The sequence below is a fragment of the Hippoglossus hippoglossus genome, chromosome 19 (genome assembly GCF_009819705.1).
Source record: "Hippoglossus hippoglossus isolate fHipHip1 chromosome 19, fHipHip1.pri, whole genome shotgun sequence".
Lineage (NCBI taxonomy): Eukaryota > Metazoa > Chordata > Actinopteri > Pleuronectiformes > Pleuronectidae > Hippoglossus > Hippoglossus hippoglossus.
In genome coordinates, this window is record NC_047169.1 from 8,327,931 (window position 1) to 8,346,288 (window position 18,358).

The following is an 18,358-nucleotide window of genomic DNA, read 5'->3' on the forward strand; positions in this document are numbered from 1 at the left end:
TTCTGCTGTGACATCCAGTCTGAGCTGTGAGGATTGTTGTCATGAAACAACATACTTGGAACCTTGCTGGCACATTTACCTGCACTACTGTGTGCAATGCAAAGGACAAGTAAAAAAGGTGGACTTTTCTAGTTTCACACTTTTTAAAGCATTTGATTCATTGCCAGATATCCAGCAAATACTGTGAAGTGGCTGCTTGTTGTGACAATGCTAAACTATTCCTCTGAGGCCACAGGGCTCATTGTGGTAAAAATCCTTTGAAAATACACTGACTCACCAGGAATTTGCCAGAGTCACGACCATGGCAGTGGTCAAACTGGGAGTAGTGGACCAGGACTCAAAGGTAAGACAACAATGTCAGCCTCATTATAATAATTCTAATTATTAAAAATATATTGGAGCTGCAATGATTAGTGAATCAACAGGAAAATTAAATCAGAAATTATTCTGTTAACTGACTAAACTTTTATATTGTTAGTAAATTGCTTATAGGGCTGGAAGTCTGTTAATTGATTAGTTAGTTGATATAAAAACTATTTAGATAACTGATTCATTGTTATTTTTCAAGCAAATATAATGAAAACTGTCAATCATCCTCTTGTTTTAGCCTCTCAGATATGATGACCTCAGATATGATGACTTATACTCTTGTTAATCATATATCATCATAAACTGAATATAACTGGGTTTGGGACTGTGTCACACAAAACAAGGCATTTAAACACATAAATGTGGTCAATCAAAAACTTTAAAAACTTATTTTGACATTTAAGGGACTCACAGTTATTTAATAATCAAAAACTAGTGATGTGAAAACTAAGGGGATAGTTGCAGCCTACATGGATCATAAAACAATAGTTGCAGATATTTACTACATGTGTTTAAAGTGTCAGAATATTCCCATTTTAATAACCAAAAGTCAGATATGAAAATAATAACATGTCAATACTCATAACTATAATATTAAACGTGTTAAGTTGCAGCTTTACTAAATGTTTCTTGGCTCAGCTCAGTCCACCTCTACATAAAGATCTTTGCTCCATCACTGACACTCACCCTGCTTCCTGCTAGCAGCCTCAAGCTAACTCATGCTAACCCACGTAGCACAGCAGCAGCGGCTCTCACACAGTCGCTTCCCCATGACAGGAGGTTACGGGGGGGGGTTTCACTTTCCTCGGGGGTGTCGTGGCTTTTTCAGCTGAACTGTCACATCCGAGAGCTAAAAATACACAGTCACCGAGTTCGAGCCGCTGTGTGGCTAACGTTAGCTGACGTTAGCTAGCCGCAGCTAACGTTAGCAGGCAGCTGTTGTAGCAGCAGCTGCTGGTGCGGGTGAGTTACTTCGTGTGGTGGTTTTTTTTTAATGAAACACGAAAGAGATAATGTCTCATCGGGCTCAGTTTGTTTGAGTCTGACACTGGGAGAGTAAATCTAAAGCTTAGATTGTGTTAACTCTACACTTAACGATTCATATAATGTGGCTCTTCAGAAGCTAACGTGTGTGGTCAGTGTCAGTTAGCTTACTTGTGATGTTATGTCCATGTTTAGGCTCTAATACGTTTTAATAACGACTGTAGTGAAACACCAGGCTCACAATAGCGTTTGCGGGTTTGAACTGAGACTTTAAAGGAAGTTACATGTTATTTAGTTTAGTTTGTCTTAGAGCTCCTCCGACTGAGTGGTCGATTAGTGGATCTCCAGGGAAATCACATTGGCAACTGTTTTGATAATCGATTAATCGTCGATGTCATTTTCCAAAGAAATAAACCAAATAGTCACTAACTCTGTCTGAGTAAACTAAACATTTGAACATCTGACATGTTAAAGTCTAAATGATCAATCGATCAGTTACATTGGTAATGGACATTATGATCTATGGTTGCAGCCCATAAACCATAAAAACATCACAATTTGGGCCTTTCCTCAAAATTAGTATATCTTATTATGTATACTTTTAATACTTGACTGCATGAGTGTGTATTATTTGCTGGCTTTTACTCTGAAATTCATACTATTTAATGAATTGGTATTTTCTGAATCTAATTTATTAAAGTGTATGTAAAGTATTGATATTCACTGCCAGTAAGGAAATTGGCTTACAGTGTGTACTCCCTCGTTGTCAGATGCCAATACATTATTCATTCTGTCATTAATGATGTGCATAATAAAACCAAAGTCTAAGAACGCAAACATCCCTAACTTATTTTTGACTAAGTATACCAGTGTGAAGTGGAAAACATCTGTAATAATATTGTGTTATTTTTCATTGACCGTCTTACATCTCACTTGTAAGGTACCGCTGTGAAAATGGCTGAGGCAGTTGCAAACGTGGCCCGGAGGGTTAATGCAACGGTAGAGGAGGGGAGAGATAACTTGGGTAAGATTCTCCTCACACATATTTCTCTTCTATTGTCTCTCTCGCTTTCTCTCTTTCTCTCTCTCTACAGTTTCCCAGCATGTGAATGAATGAACAGCTCTGATTCACATTTCTACTGGATGCTGTTTCAGATTTCACCAGCGGGTGGTGACAGAGACTTCGATATTTTTTTTGTGCTCAAGTTTAATTGTAAAAATGTAACTTAACAACACTATGTTAATGCTTCACAACCATTTAATAACATTTTAATCCTTCTCTGCAGATCTGTCCAAGTGCAAGCTCATCTCTTTCCCAGACGGTGTGTTCAAGGTCCTGAGGAATGTGGCCGATAACATCCGCGTTGTCACGTTGGCTGACAATGAGCTGAAGTCCGTTTCCAGAAAGTTGTTCTCAACCTTCACTCAGCTCAGAGGTAGTGGATAATGAATACACCACAGCTATTTGACTCATAGAAGAAAAGATTGTGCATTCGTACACCGTTCTTCTCACTTGCTGTGTACCTCACATATGTTGGCATGATGTTTTCATACTGTGACAGAAAAAGATCCGCGACCCCTCGATTAACTCGTGTTTTGACCTGCCTCACAGAGCTGGACCTGCACGGTAACGTCCTCACCAAGCTGCCCGACGCCGTGGGAGAAATGGTACATTTGACCAGCATCGATCTGGCCAATAACCGCTTCTCCACCTTCCCTGATAAGCTCACTGAGATAGTCTCACTGGAGAGGATTAACCTGGAGGGAAACAGCATCACTGGTAATAATAACATTCTGGAACATGTCGCACGTATAAGAGAAGGATTTGTATATTTTAAGCGTTCATTTATGCTGTGTTTATACATGTTTTTCTACAGAAATTCCTTTGGAGAAGTTGTACAACATGCCGTCACTAAAGTGGATAAACATGAATTCAAACCCCCTGGACTCAAGCACTCGGTCTGCTCTGCAGTCTCCACATAAATTTGACATTTTGTCCACAACAGAATCCCTAAACGATTCTGTAAACCACGTTTAGACTGCATGCTGTGTGCCTCTAACTGCTTCAGTGGGATGCCTCCTTGTGCCTGAGAGATGAGAAAAAAATAAAACTTGAAGACATCACAATGCTGTACAAGAAGGAAGAAAACAGACGTGTGTAAGGATGGAATCCTCTTCACTCGAGTGTGGTGTTTACTTCGTCCTCTCTGTATGAACCACAAAGGGTTGAGTGGATATTTGGAGATGATCATTATACACAATTTGATCTTTTTTCTTATTTGAGATACTTGCAATTATTTATTACTTTTGATAGTATGAAAAAAGTTTCCAATTAAAGCCTTTAAACAATAAACTACATAGTTCTCTTTGTTATTTACCTGATGTCATCACTGTTAAGGGATTTTTTTTCTTCTTGCTAAACAAATTATTGTAAACTCTACAAAATGTCAGAATAGTAAAATGCTTCCTTTAGCCAAAGATGACGTCCTTCCAATTAGTTTTCTTACAACCAACAGTGCAAAATCCAAAAGTAAATGTACAAAGTCAGTGCTGCTATAGGTCTAAAATACAAGTGGCTTCCCTGAGAATCAACAATGTAAGTTCTTTTGATGATGAAGTCTAAAGGAATAGATTTGAAGCTTAGCCAATGATGCAAGAAATCATACGAGTCTCCAATAATTTCAAAAACATGAAATAATGCCCTGTGATTTCTACATAAACATGGATTTACTGTGGTGACTTGCACCAAAATGTTCACTTCTGATGCGACCTGGTCACCTTAGAGACATGTTTAAGTCGCTCTTAAATCCTCCATCTGTGGTGCAGGCTGCAGATGACACAGACCGGTCCGTAGGTGAGTGATTAGAAGTATTTTTAGTTTGCAGACGTTCTATAAATAGCAGCACCGCAGAGTCGGGTTCACTGAAGCTGATGTTTGGGCTGATACCGTTCACAAGAAGAGGCTGGTGGCCATTATGATCATGAGATATCAGAAATTCACTAATGACTGGGAGGCATTTCTCTATTCACGCTAAATATTTATTTATTTCCCCAAATAAGTAGCTTATATATGATCATTTATTCTTGTAACAAACAGCATATTTACAGACATAACTGTCCATGTGTTAATGAATAGAATAGAATAGTAAGTCATAATACAAGCGCTACTACTGGTAGATGCATACACTTTAAATGAATAGATTTGGTACAGAATAGCCCATTGCACACAATATATCACCGTGAGAACAATAGAGATATAAAACAATATAATCATAAATATTTGATCAAATCTGAAAAAGTGTAAGTGATAAAAATAAATTGTAAGTATTAATTGTTCTCTTAGTCCGCCTTTGGTTGCTTGTTATGCTTCTACTTCTGGCCTAAATCTGCAAACAAATCTGTTAAATTAGTGTGTATTTGTTTTACTAGATTCTAAATTGTATGAATATATTGCAGTTGGTACAGACCTATGTCTTCTTTTGATATAACAAATAATAAGACTGAAACAACAGCTAAAAGTGAAAGACAACTAAACTGATTTATTTGGTTTCGGTGTTATTCAACAGGTCTTATAAAATGCCAATATTGAGCATCAAAAAAATAAGTTAAATGTTTTTTAAAATTCAGATTGTGTCTTAATGTATCTCATAAGTGTGTTATCAAATAGTTACAGTGACACTGTGGAGGCAAGAAGTCACGACACGGGCACAGCAGCTAATCCTGCTTCGTTAATCGGTTTACAGCTAACGCCAGTCAGCTCCATCTGTTTTGGTCTTAAAAGGAACTCTCCAGTGCCTCAGCTGCACTTCAGGGGAAATGGAGGAAAACAATCACTTAGCAGGCGCAGATTGTAGAAACCTTGATAAGTGGTACTCTGAGAAATTCTTAGCTACAGACGCCAATAGCTGATGTGAGGAGAATCCAGTGAGTGTAAAGAGAGCAGACAGAAACCAGATTGGTCTTCACACTCCTCATCCAGCAGCTCTCTAGCGTTTGGGTTTAATCACTGCGCATGTCTGCCCCTCTGGCTCAATGACTGCCTGTCACTCAGCTGCTTAGTCCTCCTGAAACAGTCCTCGAACCAACAGAGCGAGAGTTTGAAACCAACAACAGAGATGAGCTTCAGCACCGAGGAGAGGGGCCGACCCAACACCCAGGACCACAGGGTGTTCTTCAGTAAGCAAGCCACTAACTATTACTTAGGAAAAAATCCCTTCCCACATTGTGTTATAGTTGCTTGAATAACATTGGAAAAAGAAAATTGTTGAATAACTCAAAATATACATCAATTGGATTCTTTCAATTGTGTTATACTAAAACTTGTTCACTTTAAATTGAACAAACATTAAGTTTAACATTTCTGTGACAAGAAATTATGGAGCTTTATAAAGGGATCACACAGTTTGTTTATCTCTGTTTTTAACCTATGTAAAATATGATTAGTAGTAGTAGTAGTAGGAGGAGGAGGAGGAGGAGGAGAAGGAGGCAGAGTAATGGTAGTGGTAGTGGAAGTAGTAGGAGTAGTAGTAGTAGTAGTAGTAGTAGTACTAGTAGTAGGAGTAGGAGTAGCAGTAGTAATAATGACGTTTAAATGAATAAGAGCTGAAATGTCCATTCCCCTGACATAGAAAACTCTGAGGGTGAATACATCTCTCCGTTCCATGACATTCCCATCTACGCAAATGAAGCTGAGGTGAGCGTCATGTGTCTATTGAATGAAAAAGAGACACATTGGTTCCATCTAGGGTTTTCAATGCAAAGGTTACACATACAAGTACATCACGATAGATTATTGTTTGGCTTTTGGAGGCTGATGCGCAGAATGATGGAGTAAACTCTAGAGTCTGTTTCTCTTCAATGGTGGATGGATGTTTTTCCCTCAACACAACCTATAGGGGCCTCCTAGATGAACTTCAGTGAATCTACCTGTAAATAGAACGGTTCACATCAGAGCCCATAATGTGCCTGTTGTGGGTCATATGTGAAAATAGTTTTGTCACGTTGGCAGTAAGTCAATTGTCCTGTTAAACTATCTCACTGCTAATAACTACAGGTTTTTATTGACAGTAGCGACTCCTTTCAGTATTGCTCAGGTTTGGGGTCGATACAAATTTAGTGCTGCAAATCACTGGTCTGTACGGTTATAAATATTAGTTCATCCCTCCATCATACTTATCATATCTTGGGGAGTGATGAAGTCGGATCCAAGAAGTAAAACACTATGTTTTTCCTGCAATAATCATTTCAAACATGAGTTGTCTGCCTGAAGTGTATTTATGATCATCTTGCAGGACATTTTTCACGCTGTTGTGGAGGTTCCAAGGTGGACTAATGCAAAGATGGAGGTATATACTGTTTATGTATTAATATATTTTGGCCAACTCATCATTTTTATTGCATGTTTTGTCCTTGTTTTCAGTTCGTACATACCTTACAAAATAACTAATAATCATAGATTAATAAGTCTGTACTGGCATTTCTCAGGTTTCCGTCAGTTTTTTATTTCTGCCTGCGTTTCTCAGATTGCCACCAAAGATCCACTGAACCCACTGAAACAAGACCTGAAGAAGGGGAACCTCCGTTACGTGGCCAACGTGTTTCCTCACAAAGGCTACATCTGGAATTATGGAGCTATTCCTCAGGCAGGTCCAACTCAAACTCAGATCTTTTTTTAGGTGACATCAAACTAAACTGTGCCTCTGCTCCATCCAACATCTCACTTTGCTTTCCCTGTCGACAGACGTGGGAAGACCCCAACCACGAGGACGGTGACACAGGATGCTGTGGAGACAATGATCCTATTGATATATGTGACATAGGAAATAAGGTACTGAAGTTATGGATATTGAGCTCACAGACAATAATTAAAGTGTTTGCAGGAAAACAAAAATACACATCTTTGATTCCTAGGTTTGCTCACAAGGAGAAATAATCAAAGTGAAGGTTTTGGGAACTCTGGCTTTGATCGACGAGGGTGAAACAGACTGGAAGGTCATTGTCATCAACACTGAGGACCCTGAAGCCGCCGATTTCAACAGTAGGAATTATCGTCTATTGTATAGAGTTTTTTTTTCCCATGATGCCATTCATCACATTCCACTTAATTCTGTATTTAATCTGATCATTTCTTGATTGATCGCAGGTATCGATGATGTGAGAAAACTTAAGCCTGGATATCTGGAGGCAACGGTTGATTGGTTCAAGAGATATAAAGTCCCGGATGGGAAACCTGAAAACCAGTTTGCTTTCAATGGAGAGTTCAAGGACAGGGTAAAACTTTTTTACATTTAAATATACTGCATTGAAGTTTACGAATATTAAATTTACATACATTTATATAAACCTTTTTTGAAGCGCAAATGGTATATAATGAGTATTTTTTTACATTCCTTAATTTTGTCTGTTATATCTAAGCTTATACTTGAATTTTTACTGGCGTATTGATGGGATCCATGTAAGGAAATGTGTTGTGTCTTACAGGACTTCGCCATCAACACAGTGAAGAGCACCCATGAGTTCTGGAAGGCTCTAATCTCTAAGAAGACCAGTGCTGGCGACTTAAACTGGTGAGTTCCCAGTCAGAATATCCTCCATCGTGTAAACAGAGGACAGTAAATGTGACAAATGCTACAAGACATTGTGAAAATAAGCCTTTCTAGGTCCGTTACACTTTTAAAGCTGAAGTTACTTTCATTTCTTTCTTGTGTCAGCATGAACACCAGTGTCTCTGACAGTCCGTTCTGCTGCTCCGCTGGCGAGGCCGAGGCTGCGGTTAAATCTGTGAGTCTGTTTTATTTTCACGTTCTTGTTAGTAGCCTCAAATTCTACAACCTTGATGTGGACACGATAACCAGATAGGACCTCGGGAAACACCAGAGGATCATTATGGCGACAGAAAAATGCTGAAGGCCTTTTCCTCCAGGTGCTGGTTTATAGAGCATTAATTTAAAGTCTTTCACAAAATAGAAAACTGCCCCTAAGATATGTACAACACTTGTTTTTCAGTAATTTCTTTTCTTTTATTCAAATAAACATGAAAATAACAACAAATTTGTCATTCAGAATGAGTGTGATGGGGGAGCAGGGCAGCTTTTTCAAACAGCTTTTATACATACACTTAAACACTTAACAGCATTTACTAAATTGAACATAACACTTTAATGATTTTGCTATCTATCGCAGACGTGTGCTCCTGGAGGTGAAGACCCTGTTCCAAGTTCAGGTGGGTGTTCTGTGGATTTACTTGTTTTTTTGCTGCAACTCTGTGTTGTTACTCTATGAAAATCACACATGTCTGATCATTTTTCAGTTGACAAATGGTTCTACTATGAGAAGTAGGAAGGAAAACCCTGAGCAGAAACAGGAAGATGTGGCTTTTCTTGCCTCCTGTCGTCCTTCGCCTGATTTCGACTCGTCTGAGCAGCACATGAACTGGAAAGACTGGACGTCACATTTCACCTGCTTTTCTGTTCACACTTGTTGTTGTTGTTGTTAGACCATAATTTCAAGCTTGAAAGATCACTATAATAAACCACAATGAAGCCCAGTCTATAGTGTATTGTATTGATTGAATTGCCACTATTACATATCATCATTATCATTCAGATGTGATGAGAGAATATTGATCTGAAGTGAATAACGCTTCATTTATGGAAAATACAAACAGAGAGAAATCAAGAAACACACAGTTGTTTCTAATAATCCTCCATATAGTCCAAACATTTTTTTTTTACCTATGCATGACGTCAATTCTGACTTGGTTGTGACATCACTAATCGCATGACATCATATGATTTGGAATAATCATCTGATCGATAAAAGCTTTAGGTTGTCCCTACATTGTCTGCAGAGATAACCCTAGCCCCTTACCCTAACCTTAACCATCCAAACTAAATGCTTAACCCTAACCTAAACCTAATTCTAACTCTAAAACCAAGTCTTAACCCTCAAACAGCCCTTTGAAGAAGTGAGAACCGGCCAAAATCAAAGTCAATTCAAAAGTCATGTCAGAGTCAACTTTATCGTCAATTCTGCCATAAGTACAGGACATAGACGGGATTAAAATGCTGTTTCTCTCTGCAAAAACTGAACATATAAGTACGCAACATAATAAGTACTCAAAACACGGTACACAGTACGACATAATAGTGCAAAAAAACTTCATGGGAAGTATTTTTCCACAGGATGTAGTAAATGGCAGTTAAAGACAGCAGCAGTTGTAGTATGATAGAAGCATTTACAGAAAAAAAAAGGTTAAATTACAATAAAAGGTGACGGGTGCATGTTTGCATTGAAAAGATTCAGTAACAGTTCTTGAAAATGGTCCTCACAAAGGGATAAGTACAGGAACACACACACACACTTTACAGGAGTGATTGTCTCTCATTTACCGCTTCTCGTCACCGGAGGGCGCTGCTGCGAGGAACAGGACGCCAATTAAGCCACGAAGAAGAGGGCCTCCCACAGACTGTATCCAAGGAGACCACGGACCTGACACCACAGCTCAGAGTCGAGAGGTGAGTTTAACAATATTTATAACAAACCACGAAGTGACAACCCGCTGTGACACGAACGTCTTTCAACGCAGAGCCGGCTCGTTATCAAACGTTGACCTGACGCAGCGTCCGGCGCCGGGAAAGCACCGGAGCTCTTAACGGCAGCTAACATGCTAATGCTAACAGGAGCCGAATAACACGAACCCTGGTGAAATAAGATTAGAAACTGGAGACAATATGGCTGCAGACTCTGTTAGTGACGGACAGAAACGTGTCAGTGCTGGGGACTGTGAGTGTCTCTCTACTGCGTAGCTCGCAGCGAACACGAAGCTGTCGAACGAGGACAAAACCAAGACATTACTTTTAGCTACAGGCAGATGAGGACAAGAGTTTGGAGACACTGAAATTCATGGACATGGTCTTTTGGCCTAAAGGTGACAATATCACCTGCGACACCAGAGTTCTCTCACGTTACATCAGGACGTTAAATCACCTCCATGATGCAAAGTAATGCAAATATTACTTTGCATTACTGTAAATTGTATTTACATGTAGGAGCAAATATATTGAAAAGACAAAAGTATTCCCTCAAATGATTCTACACCTCTCAAACAATGTCAACAACTAATCGTCAACATAATAAGTTTCACAAAGATAGTAGTTGTGAGAGATACTGTTATATGTTGTTTTATTTTTATAATTTTTTTCACAGAGCAGGATTCTGTGATAATAATCCGACACTTTCTGTTTTTTCTTTCTCAGGCAAAGCGAACAGCGAGATGTCGTTTTTGTTTGACTGGCTCTACAGGGGGTTTAGTAGCGTTTTACAGTTCTTAGGTAAGTTCAAAAATGACGTAACAATCATAGAAAAGTATTAAAATCCCAAACTTAATAAATGCAGCAATCCAACCAGTTCACAAAGATAAATTATCATAATTTTAGCTGAAAGGAATTCACACAAACCGACTCTATAACCTTTAAATTTGCTGGTTTACTATGTTGAAGAGCCACACGTGTCTGGTCAGGGACAATGATTCATTGACTGTTTTCTAGATTATTGAATGAATCTTTCCACATAAGCAGTATTTAAATGTTGCATGTGGTCCAGGCAGTGTCATGAAGTAGTTACTGAAAAGCAATTTATAGTCATGAATTGGTGGTATAAGAAATATTTTCTCCCCCCCCCAGGTCTTTACAAGAAGAGTGGGAAGCTGGTGTTTCTGGGCCTGGACAACGCTGGTAAAACAACACTGCTGCACATGTTGAAAGATGATCGACTCGGTCAACACGTACCGACACTGCATCCGAGTAAGAGAAATTTGTACTGTAGATTGTGGTGTTCCATATTTGTGTAGTGTGTTTGCTCAGTTGTTCCTGTGTTGGGACAGGTTTCTAGTTAATATTACACCACGTCATAGTATAGTATAGTTCAGGTTGTATCATTTTGTTCTCTTCTGTAAATATAGTACTTTTAAAGTCACTGTTTTTGAAGTGATGTTCTTTTGGTGCAAAACAAAACAATCTACAGGTCTGTATTAGTGATGGCACCATCTGCTCAGATCCTGAGGAACAGGTGTTTTCCTTCTTTGTACCTTAAGATCTTGAGCTGTTTCCTTTCCAGCGGTTCAGCCTTTTGCTAGTTTTCACATGTAATCGATTGTGCACACTCTTGTGACAATATCGTGTGAGTATTGTGTTGCTCAAACTATCAAAGGCATAAAATGCTGTTCTTTTCCCCCCAAAGCTTCTGAGGAGCTGACAATCGCTGGGATGACGTTTACCACGTTTGATCTGGGAGGACACGTACAAGGTGAGAGCTTCATTTCTCGCCTATAATGACACAGATAAAAGAAAAACACATTACAGATTTTGTTACTACATCTGTTGTCTGTGAAAGCTTTTTAAATAAGTCATGCTGGTTATTCTCTACCACTAGATGTCACACTAGCAGCATCCTCTCGGACCACAGCAATCGCTTCATCACCCACAACCCACCACACATATTTTTCATATACGTTTACAGTTCTTGATGCTGCCACTTGGTGTCTCTGTTTTACATGTGGCACCAAGTTGTGATGACATTGCAGGAGGATGCGAATCAACTAAGATGCAGCTACTAAACCTAAATGTTAGGGACAAGAGAACTCAAAGGCAGGATGTGCTGCTGAAGACATGCATGAAAAAAGAGAGTAGTAATCCACTAGAGTGTAAAATGAATGGATACGTGTTTTTAGGAATAATTATAACAGTATTTTAAATCGCATGTTAAAACAGTGAATTCACATTAATACTAAATTCACTTTTATGTCGCCAAGTCCAAATAGAGTCTCATAGAGGTACTTTCACTTGGAGTATGATGAGGCTATTACACGTTTGAGCGGATTCAATTATGGGGACGGATCCAGGAATGGTTTTGTCTCTTTCATTTACTGTGTGAGATTTTCCCAGGAAATAATTTATGGATCTTTATGGAGAGAATGAGTAGTTTCTCAGGGACTAATATCTATGTTTGTATGCAATTTGATGCAGCTTGTTTGATTTTTAATGGGACTTTAGGGCCTTGGGGGAGGTTTGGGCTCACTGACTGCCATTCATACAGTTTGGTGACTTGACATAATTCCCAACACAACTCCACCAAGCTTCAACCTGATTAAGTAAACCCGTGTGGGTATGTAGTTAGTTAGTTGTTTGTTCATTGTGCCACGACACAATAAAGACACAATTGATTTTTCTCCAGTTTCCATTTAAACAAGCCGAGAGTTTCATTCACTGCCACTAAGCTGCTGCTGATTCACCGTTTCTCCTACAGCACGGAGAGTGTGGAAGAACTACCTGCCCGCTATAAACGGAGTGGTGTTTCTCGTAGACTGCGCCGACCACGACAGACTCCAAGAATCCAAGACCGAACTCGACGTAAGATTAACAGTTACAAGCTCTTCCCGTCGCGCAGCACTGACGGTTGTCTGTTAACGCCGGATTTACAGTATGATGATTGCGCTGCTCTCGTACTTCCAGGCTCTGCTAGCGGATGAAACCATCAGCAATGTACCAATGTTGGTGTTGGGCAATAAAATCGACCGTCCGGAGGCCGTCAGCGAAGGAGGACTTCGAGGAGCTTTTGCTCTTGATGGTCAAGTCACAGGAAAGGTCGGCCACTTATCTTTAAATTCTCAGAGATGACGTGATCCCTGCATGTGTGTGGGCAGATGTCCTGGTGTCGTCCTCATTTATCTTTGTCACCAACAGGGAAACGTGTCTTTGAAGGAGCTGAACATTCGACCGATGGAGATTTTCATGTGCAGCGTGCTAAAGAAACAAGGCTACGGCGAAGGCTTCCGATGGTTATCACAGTACATCGACTGACGTGCACGCCTGAGGAGGGATTCTCTCGACACGTTCGAACGACTTTGTCTCTTCGCCAACGTCGATCAAATCACATTATAAGGAGCAAATTCTTTTATTTAGCATTAATTCAGGGTTTAAAGGTTTCTATGCAAACTTTTAAAAGTGGTTCATGGTGAACTGTTAATGTGAGAGTCGTCCAGCTGCATGACAAGTTAATTAGATTACATCGTACGCGATTACATCACGTGTGCAGCCGTACACTGTGCAAGAATGTAGATAAATAGACATCAGTGTTGCATTAATTATTATTTAACTGCTTGAGTTAGAGTTTATTAAGAAGCGGAATGAAGATAAAGGTGGTAACTAGTTTATTATAGTTTATAGTTTAGATTTTAAAACGGTTAACTAGACAAACAGCTCATTTAAGTTAATTTGATCCAATGATTTGCAGCCACCGCCCTCAAAGAAAATGGCCACAGATGTTTGCTAATGTCTTCGGCGGGTTAGAACGGAGACATCCAACTTCTCACTGAGGCAAAATGACGCAAATCCCCTTAAGAGTCCAAAAAGCTGAGAAGACGACGTGACGTCCCACAGAGGCCGACACGATGAAGTAAACAGAGTCATGTTGAGCAGCCTGCTGATGAGTGTGTTGTGATTAATAAGTGGCTCACTCTCAGTGTCCCGGTGGAATTGGCTTGTTAATCTTGGCTCCGGCAGTTTAATTTCTCCCACGCGAAGGCAGCTAAGTTGAGGTGCGCTGGTCGGACTGAGAGACGTCTTTTCTGAGGCTCATACAGACGTTCTGTGACTTTCAGCAGCTTTACGGAGGCAGTAAATAAGAATGACCAACCTGTACTGTTAGAACATACATAGTTCTGAGTCTGTTTATTAAAACCTTTTCATCCTTTCAATTAGTGTTAGCTAGTTCTGCAATAAAACACAGTGTCTCATACTGAGTGTTGGTTAGTGGATTAAAATCCAATTTGAAGCAGCAATATTTTAAATAAGAGACTGAAGTACAAGGCTAATTTATTTTTTATGATTAAGTCCTTTATTCCAGAGCAATATATGTAATGTAATGTAAATGTAATCAGCATGTAAGCTGTACAAGGTTGAAATCCTGCAGGTACAGATGCACTTTTTGACTATCTAAGAAGATATGAGAGTGCACTTTGCAAACCTGTAAATGAATATTCTTTAATAATTATGTTTGCTTTGAGTAAACATGCGGACGTGTTTACAATGATTTGTATGACTTTGTATCTTCGTTATTAAAAAGTTGGAAGTAGATAAGGAGGAAGAGAAGTGTGTGTGATCATTGTTTAATGTTCTCCTCCTGTAAATTATGTATAATACAGATGTAAATGTTTGTACTGTAAATACTCTGGCTGACCTCAGAAAGAACTGTTAGTTATTTATACCTATCAAGTTATATCAATTATTTGTTCAACTTTTTCAGCAATTACAGTATCTGTGCAAATGGTTTCAGCTTAAATGAGAACATCTAGAAGTAGTTTGCTCCATGAGATGAGATGTTGTAATAAAATCCACCTTTTATAGACTCATCTGGGTCTTTTGTTTATTGCAGTGGTTTACATGCAGTTATGTGCTTATATCCTTAGTTCAGGCTAAACTACTGTATAAAGAAAATGATACGAGTGATACTAATGATAGTAGCACTAGTCAATAGTAGTAGGCCTGATAAGAATAATTTACTTGGAACTGTACAATTGTCAATTGTATTCATGTAAACTAGTAAAGATCCATTTATTGCAGGATTTATCCTCCGTCTCCCATGTTCCAGTGCTGCCTTCACGTAGCAGTTGCTCAGTGGCTCAGTATTTGGCAGCCAACCCTGCTGTAATTTGTTCCTCCAGCATGAGGCGGCAGCTCGGCACCAAAATAACCTCAACAAACACCCGTATCTCATCTGAGAGGAAAGTCTGGAGCCTCCAACCTCCTCATTTCTATTCCACCGCCGTGATCGTAGCCGACGGTGAAATCATTTTTCGTTAACACCTTATTAAACACAATCACATGTAATTGCAGTCGTGGCTGTAAAAGCCTTCAGCAATCAGAGCTCCACACGCCAGGGGCAGGAGCCAAAGGTCACGAGGAAGTAGTTCTGTGCTGCGAAATATTAGTATTCGCTCACCCAGCTTATGCTTCATAAACATATTACTCCACAGAACGTAGGATCAGTGAAAACAAGGCTGGTTCCTTTATGCTGAAAATCTGTTTTTAGCTCACAAGCTAAATTTAAAATATTGATCCTCGGCGGTGAAAGAGCTGCAGATGGTGATACATTTCCTCTCCGGAGCAAAGTGAGGAGCCTTTATCTCCCAGATTCATTCAGTTTCCCCACCTCAGCTCAGTGTTCCTTTCTTTAAGGAGGGAAATGGTGCGTGACTTCAGTGGCACAGCCGCCGCGAAAACCTAATTCCTCCCCCGGATGATAAATCTCAACCCTGAAACAGCGAGAAAAGATTCAAATCAACAACACAAGCTTGGCTCCCGGTGCCTTTATTAGTAAAGTGCTCAGCCTAGAAGTACATTCTTTATGTTACTAACATGCAATACTAAAAACAACCAAACGTCTGGCCCATCGATAGCATGAATGAAGACATGGCAACGATATTCTCATAGAAAGAAAAAAAAAAATTACAATGTGAATTCAAGTATACACACAGAACTTCAAGTAATGCACACGTTGTTCTATTTTTTTAAGAAACACAAAATACAGATTTTCAAGTTGCGAATGAAACGTAGTTGTGCCACATTCTTTGACATGAGGAAGCAGAGGACAGTGATCTGTGGTTTTCAATAAAAGTAATCCGACTGGAAATATAGGTCCTGTGTAGCTGTGTGTGTGTGTGTGTCTGTGTGTGTGTCTGTGTGTGTGTGTGTGTGTCCATTAAATTCCCGAACGCATCAACGATTTAAAAACTGCTATGAGCTGTGGTGCACCTTTATCATAAAGGTAGCTTGAAACCATGGTAACCTGAAGTCCTCGCAGCTCACCTCACAGATAATTGGATCTATGTACAGAATCCGTTCAGAAATACACAACACGTCGCACTGAACGGATTTAAAGGAACATTTTGGAGAGACGGGCTCATTTGCCTGTTTGCTGAGAGTTAGAGGAGAAGATTGGTCGAGTAAATATGAAGCTGGATGATCAGCTGACTTAAACCTACAATAAGCAGGGGGGTTTTGGCGGGGGGGTACGGTGGCCATGAAGTGCAAACCCCAATGTGGAATAAAACAGCAAATGAGAAAACGCAAACTCAAATCACACAAAAAATTGAATTTCCTTCCAATTAAAAAGATGGACAGTGCTTCTGTCCAATCAGCAACAAGCTTAGCTGACAGCAATTACCTTCCTTTTCCATTAGAAGTTAATGTTGTTGTTGTGTTTTTCGCGAATTGCACTTCGGGGCCACCGTATTTTGGCCACTTGCAGAACAACAACTTGAACAGAAAAAACACAAACGACATCATCACAGTCACTTATTTTACACACTGAGCAACTTTGGAGAAACATTAGCTCTTATTTAAAGGCGTGTAGCTGTTCACCTGATGAATATAAATCACTCACTTTTTTAGCTCTGGTTTTGGTCTCTACCGTCTCCTGAGAGAAATATCTGACTATTAACCTGCAAATGCTTGTTTCTGATCGTGTCTGAGGAGGTAGTGTCCAGCGCTGCGGAGGAAAAAAGATGCTAGTGCGACGTTAGCGTGCGTGAAGCCGTGAATCAAAGCAGCAGATTTACTTTGAAAGGATTTAAAAGGATTTAATTTGAAACTGTAGGTTTGTCTGGATGTCACATTGTTCCCATAGTGCCATTTAATGCACTGTAATTATGAAGATATAAGACTGGGAGCATTGGGAAAACTTTATATTACAACAACTGTGAGCACTTTTACAGGGGGTTATGTTCTGGAGTATTTCTTCCCCTGGACAGTCCATAATGTTTCATAAAAACTTTGCACTGTGGTTTTCATAGAGTCAACAAATAACATATAGGATGTTTTAGTCAGCAGCCCGGAGAGTAAAATCATTTTCGAGGATACACATATTTGTGTTTCTTCTGGACTGATACACACACACACACACACACAGTAAATCTTCCTGGCTGTCAACCAACACTGGAAGGTAACAGCTGGAATGAGCCCAGATGTGAAAGTGTATCGGCCAGACTCGGGCCAAAGATGTTTTATTTAACGTCAACTCTCAATGCTAAGCTAAGCTTAGCTAACCTACCCGACACAAGTGTGGTATCGATCTCCTCCTCTAAGTCTCGGCAAGAAAGCAAACAAAGCTCCCAAAATGTCAAACTGTTCCTTTAAATCCTGATCTCTTGTCATTCCAGTGGGATGACAGCTCTAATACTCAAGCAATTGTTGACACAATACAAAATTACTGGTAATCTCTATATGCATAGATGGCGGTCGGACAAGATCTCTGATGGACTTTAGCTACCTATGGCGCAGTAGTCAGTGGGTCCTGCTTTTCAGGACGGCAAAACAAAAAGCTCTGTTGCTGAAAAAAACAGAGAAGAGAATGAAGCAATTACACTTATCTAAGACAAAAAAAAACGGGTCATTATCTCATCACTGGACCTGCCCAGTAACACATCACATCCCAGCAGGATGATACATAACTCCATGCTTCCTCCGCAGTCCAATCCCAAAATCTTTTGCCGTAAAGGAGAGAGCCATCCCTGTAGATTTCCAGGCCCAGCAGCCGAGACTCTGCTCTCTGCTGACAGTCCTACCAGATGTATCCTCCGTCGTCAGCCTCGCCTTCCTCCTCCTCTTCCTCCTCCTCCGCCTCCTCGTTGGTGTCCTCCGCCTCCTTCTCCTCTTCATCCTCCCATCCCACCCCGCTCCCAAAATCTCCAGAGTATCCAGCCACTTCATCTGGAAAAAGGTAAATGTATTAGAGCCGGAAGAAATGTGTTCATTCTCAGAAAAATGTGTTTTCTTGTAAAAATGTTATATTATTCGCATCTATGCATCTATGTTTATATTTGGTATATCATTGTAATATGATACATTTGTGTATTTAATGTCTTTAGTGTATTTAATGTATTTAGTGTATTTAAAGAAATTTGAAGACTTTGACAACTTTTAATTGGCATTTTTCCAAATTATTGATG

General features: G+C 39.7%; 5 protein-coding genes across 7 annotated transcripts in view; 3 read left to right on the forward strand and 2 right to left on the reverse strand.

Annotated features, from left to right (window-relative positions):
* pald1a (phosphatase domain containing paladin 1a) overlaps positions 1-1,153 on the reverse strand; it is a 53,051-nt gene extending 51,898 nt beyond the window's left edge. Inside the window, exon 1 of the mRNA XM_034570628.1 lies at positions 1,057-1,153. The gene's annotated coding sequence lies outside the window, so the exon portion shown is untranslated. The remainder of the gene's footprint in view (positions 1-1,056) is intronic.
* Positions 1,154-1,195: 42 nt separating this feature from the next.
* On the forward strand, positions 1,196-3,702 carry lrrc20 (leucine rich repeat containing 20). The gene is made up of 5 exons (XM_034570641.1): positions 1,196-1,332; positions 2,294-2,377; positions 2,640-2,789; positions 2,966-3,133; positions 3,231-3,702. Exons 2-5 carry the CDS (start codon positions 2,308-2,310, stop codon positions 3,389-3,391), a joined length of 549 nt encoding a protein of 182 aa, XP_034426532.1. The 5' UTR covers positions 1,196-1,332; positions 2,294-2,307; the 3' UTR covers positions 3,392-3,702.
* Positions 3,703-5,176: 1,474 nt separating this feature from the next.
* On the forward strand, positions 5,177-8,894 carry ppa1a (inorganic pyrophosphatase 1a). Its single transcript, XM_034570636.1, has 11 exons — positions 5,177-5,529; positions 5,982-6,046; positions 6,645-6,698; positions 6,876-6,995; positions 7,094-7,180; positions 7,264-7,390; positions 7,496-7,623; positions 7,834-7,919; positions 8,064-8,133; positions 8,536-8,575; positions 8,663-8,894. The coding sequence occupies exons 1-11, from the start codon at positions 5,469-5,471 to the stop codon at positions 8,689-8,691; spliced, it is 867 nt and encodes a 288-aa protein (XP_034426527.1). The 5' UTR covers positions 5,177-5,468; the 3' UTR covers positions 8,692-8,894.
* Positions 8,895-9,779: 885 nt separating this feature from the next.
* Positions 9,780-13,590, forward strand: sar1aa (secretion associated, Ras related GTPase 1Aa). 3 transcript variants are annotated; one of them, XM_034570640.1, is made up of 8 exons: positions 9,785-9,873; positions 10,617-10,685; positions 11,037-11,156; positions 11,593-11,658; positions 12,658-12,761; positions 12,864-12,995; positions 13,095-13,229; positions 13,309-13,590. In XM_034570640.1, exons 2-7 carry the CDS (start codon positions 10,628-10,630, stop codon positions 13,209-13,211), a joined length of 597 nt encoding a protein of 198 aa, XP_034426531.1. In that variant the 5' UTR covers positions 9,785-9,873; positions 10,617-10,627; the 3' UTR covers positions 13,212-13,229; positions 13,309-13,590. The 3 variants fall into 3 exon arrangements, with proteins under 3 accessions (XP_034426530.1, XP_034426531.1, XP_034426529.1); XM_034570639.1 differs by having other exon boundaries at positions 9,780-9,869; positions 10,611-10,685; positions 13,095-13,590; XM_034570638.1 differs by having other exon boundaries at positions 13,095-13,590.
* Positions 13,591-16,440: 2,850 nt separating this feature from the next.
* The window catches only part of LOC117752902 (testican-2-like), a 36,502-nt gene continuing 34,584 nt past the window's right edge, over positions 16,441-18,358 (reverse strand). The window contains exon 11 of the mRNA XM_034570633.1: positions 16,441-18,119. Coding sequence (XP_034426524.1) covers positions 17,971-18,119 — 149 coding nt within the window. The 3' untranslated portion in view covers positions 16,441-17,970. The remainder of the gene's footprint in view (positions 18,120-18,358) is intronic.

What these genes read in the sequence shown, in the direction of transcription:
- ppa1a (XM_034570636.1), top strand. Translation starts at nt 5,469, where the DNA reads ATGAGCTTCAGCACCGAGGAGAGGGGCCGACCCAACACCCAGGACCAC. An exon ending in GGACTAATGCAAAGATGGAG is followed by an intron (nt 6,699 to 6,875) that starts GTATATACTGTT and finishes TGCGTTTCTCAG; the next exon opens with ATTGCCACCAAAGATCCACT. An exon ending in CCGAGGCTGCGGTTAAATCT is followed by an intron (nt 8,134 to 8,535) that starts GTGAGTCTGTTT and finishes TATCTATCGCAG; the next exon opens with ACGTGTGCTCCTGGAGGTGA.
- sar1aa (XM_034570639.1), top strand. Translation starts at nt 10,628, where the DNA reads ATGTCGTTTTTGTTTGACTGGCTCTACAGGGGGTTTAGTAGCGTTTTA. An exon ending in CGTACCGACACTGCATCCGA is followed by an intron (nt 11,157 to 11,592) that starts GTAAGAGAAATT and finishes TTCCCCCCAAAG; the next exon opens with CTTCTGAGGAGCTGACAATC. An exon ending in AATCCAAGACCGAACTCGAC is followed by an intron (nt 12,762 to 12,863) that starts GTAAGATTAACA and finishes TCGTACTTCCAG; the next exon opens with GCTCTGCTAGCGGATGAAAC.
- lrrc20 (XM_034570641.1), top strand. Translation starts at nt 2,308, where the DNA reads ATGGCTGAGGCAGTTGCAAACGTGGCCCGGAGGGTTAATGCAACGGTA. An exon ending in GGAGGGGAGAGATAACTTGG is followed by an intron (nt 2,378 to 2,639) that starts GTAAGATTCTCC and finishes CCTTCTCTGCAG; the next exon opens with ATCTGTCCAAGTGCAAGCTC. An exon ending in AACCTTCACTCAGCTCAGAG is followed by an intron (nt 2,790 to 2,965) that starts GTAGTGGATAAT and finishes CCTGCCTCACAG; the next exon opens with AGCTGGACCTGCACGGTAAC.